Consider the following 2935-nt stretch of genomic DNA (forward strand, 5'->3'; position numbering starts at 1 on the left):
TTATTGATATAGCTGCAATCAAATGTATGTTTGCACCTTTTAAAGAAGGGATTTTCATTATTTCTCTTTTCCCCTGTTTGGCACGTCCTTGCGTTTTTCTACAAAAAAAAATTAAAATTTGTTTGATCCAACCAAATTATCTGATGACCATTTGTGATGTATTCGTTTGTTCCTAAAATACTCAGCTATTTTTGTTTGTTTTCATTACTATTTATTGTAGTAGGCTCTTTGTGCACTTTTTAAATGAAAATAGTCTGCCTTCGAGGTAGTTGGCAATTGTGGTTGTGCTGACGCTAGTATTAAATTGTCTTAATATCCTTGTTTTAATGGCCACCAATGTCAACTGAAAGTCACTTTCAATCCATGTTGGTGTTTCTTCGATTTGATCATCGGTTAATTTTTGGGTTTAAAACCACCTCTTTCAATGAAATTTAAATATCTGCTACGGACCCAATTGTATGCTTTTCTATATTTGACACCTAAAGACGCTAGAGTCACCCAATCGTTATTTCATGGTTCTGGTTGTTCCAGAAGTGAATGTAAACAAATTTGGTGAAATAAATGTTTGCACGGATTCAATTTAACAACAGACTTTCTGTTCATAGTGTATTCTCAGCGGGCATACGACGTTGGAATAACGATGAAATAACGTTGATCAACGTTGATCAACGTCAATCAACGTTATTCCAACGTCGTGTGCCCGCTGAGTTGACAAATAACACAACGATCTTTCCATTCCATTACTGTATTACTGTATTGCTAGTGCATACAAATGCTAAATTTGATATTATTAACTAATTAAAATGCATGTCCAAAAAGACCTTTTATAATGACCTTTAAACTTACATTGTAAATTCGCAATTACACAAAATAAAAACGTCAATAACTTATTTATAAATAAAAACGTCAATAACTTATTTATAAATAAAAAAACAAACTACTATTATTTTTTTTTTAAATAAAGCATTAATCTTTTAATAAAAATATATTATTTTTTATATGAAAAAACATCACCATCTGCAATTGATCTCAATTTTGCTCTGACGCCTTTCGTATGCGACTGTAAAAAGTTTAAATCAATTTCTTGTAGTTTTAGTTTAATACGATCAATCAAAACTTGCTCTGTTGAAGCTTGCCAATCTCCCTCGTAAACCTTCTGTGCCAAATGTCCCCAAAAATTTTCAATTGGTTGTGCTTGAGGCACATTTGGGGGATTGGATTCTTTATCAACGTAATAGACATATTGGTCCATCCAATTTAGAGAACCTTTAGAATAATGAGAACTTGCTAAATCTGGCCAAAATAAATAGTTAAAGTCTCCATGATACTTGTGAATAAATGGAAGAAGTCGTTTTTCTAAACATTCATCAATATAGATTGATGAATTGATCGCTACAGCCTTGGAAGTGCGAAACAATGGCTCGGACATACCACGGTCAGATATAGCTATCCACATTAATAATTTTTTTGGAAATTTCTCTTTTCCTATAAAACGAACACTTTCTGGGTATGTCTTTTTGTTGTTTGTGTAGTATCCAGAATTTCCAGGCATGTTGTCCCCTGCAAAACAAAAGTATTTTTCGTCATCGATGACTAAAAGCGATTTTGTGTTATAGAGTTGGTTAACTAGTTTTCTGCTTCTTTTCTTTGCCTTTATTTGTTGTTCTATAGTGTATTTTGGAGTCTTTTCATGTTTTCTATATTTAATATTCATTTTTTTAACTGACGACCAATTGTCGATTGATTTACACCGAATTTAATACCTATTTTTCTCTGACTGACCCCTTTTCGCATAAAACCACAAAAACTAATTATTATGCTCAAATAATGAAATTAGGATTTGTCCGATAACTTCCGCATCACCCGTTATTTTCATTTACATATTACGATTTCTTAATTACAACTTTTGTTTTTCTAATTACATATTGCGATTTCTTATTTTATTTATTTATCTGTGTTTCTAAATTACATATTGTGACTTCTAAATTACATGTTGTATTTCTTAATTACAACTTACTTTTCTTAATTACAACTTTCAAGTTCTCAACTACATCTTGAAAAAATGTAGTAGGTAACTTTGACTTTTGTATAAATAACTTTTCTAAAATGTCGTTTTCACTTAAAATATTTTATTTTAAATGGGTCAAACGTTTTATGATAAATTAAATACCCCCAAAATATAAAAAAAAAATAGTATATTATATGCGAAAAGTAATCACTTCAGTTAATAATAATTTTAATTAATAATACCGTAAAATCGCCTATGTTCGGTCACCATGTAACTTTGGTCATTTAAGAAGAAATATAAAAAAAGCATGCAAAACTCAAGTTTTACAAACTTTTTTTTCTCAAATAATATTTGTAATTAGTTCGTAAATATGAACCTATAAAAACATAATAACTCTTTGAAATAATTCTTTAGCAAAACAACAATTTGAAAAAATGCATACTAACAAAATCTAAAATAAGCAAATCATTAAAAAAAATGTTCTAATTGAATCTTAGTATTATTAAGAATCCCAAATTAATTATATTTACAAAAAAAAAATTACTAATTTTTGAAAATTAACTACTTTTTTTATAAAAATTAGTGAAATACTTTAACTTCAGTCAATCACGGATAAACAACAAAGGAGACAATTAGCAGTAATATTGTAAAATGTTGATAAGTGTTGCGAATGTAAAATTTACCGGTAACTTTACCAGTATATTTACCAGTAAATTTTGACATTTTTATAATGAATTCACACGATGGTATTTTATTTGAATAAAAAATTTGTTCATAATTTCAAAATTAACTGACGGTTCCTTGAGTTCTAAAAAAAAAAACTTGCGACATTTTTTTTTGGAGACAAAATTACAGCTCAACGACAATATGGATGCGTTGCGAATCCTGTGACGATTGGTTGTGTGAATCTTGCTGTTCTACTATGGT

At 29.2% G+C, this 2935-nt stretch overlaps 1 protein-coding gene across 1 annotated transcript; it reads right to left on the minus strand.

Annotated features, from left to right (window-relative positions):
• Positions 1 to 988: 988 nt before the first annotated feature.
• LOC136089803 (uncharacterized) lies at positions 989 to 1714 on the minus strand. Its single transcript, XM_065815892.1, has one exon. The coding sequence runs from the start codon at positions 1712 to 1714 to the stop codon at positions 989 to 991; it is 726 nt and encodes a 241-aa protein (XP_065671964.1).
• Between the last annotated feature and the right edge of the window lie 1221 nt (positions 1715 to 2935).

The sequence above is a fragment of the Hydra vulgaris genome, chromosome 13 (assembly GCF_038396675.1).
Source record: "Hydra vulgaris chromosome 13, alternate assembly HydraT2T_AEP".
NCBI lineage: Eukaryota > Metazoa > Cnidaria > Hydrozoa > Anthoathecata > Hydridae > Hydra > Hydra vulgaris.

What these genes read in the sequence shown, in the direction of transcription:
- LOC136089803 (XM_065815892.1), bottom strand. Translation starts at nt 1,714, where the DNA reads ATGAATATTAAATATAGAAAACATGAAAAGACTCCAAAATACACTATA.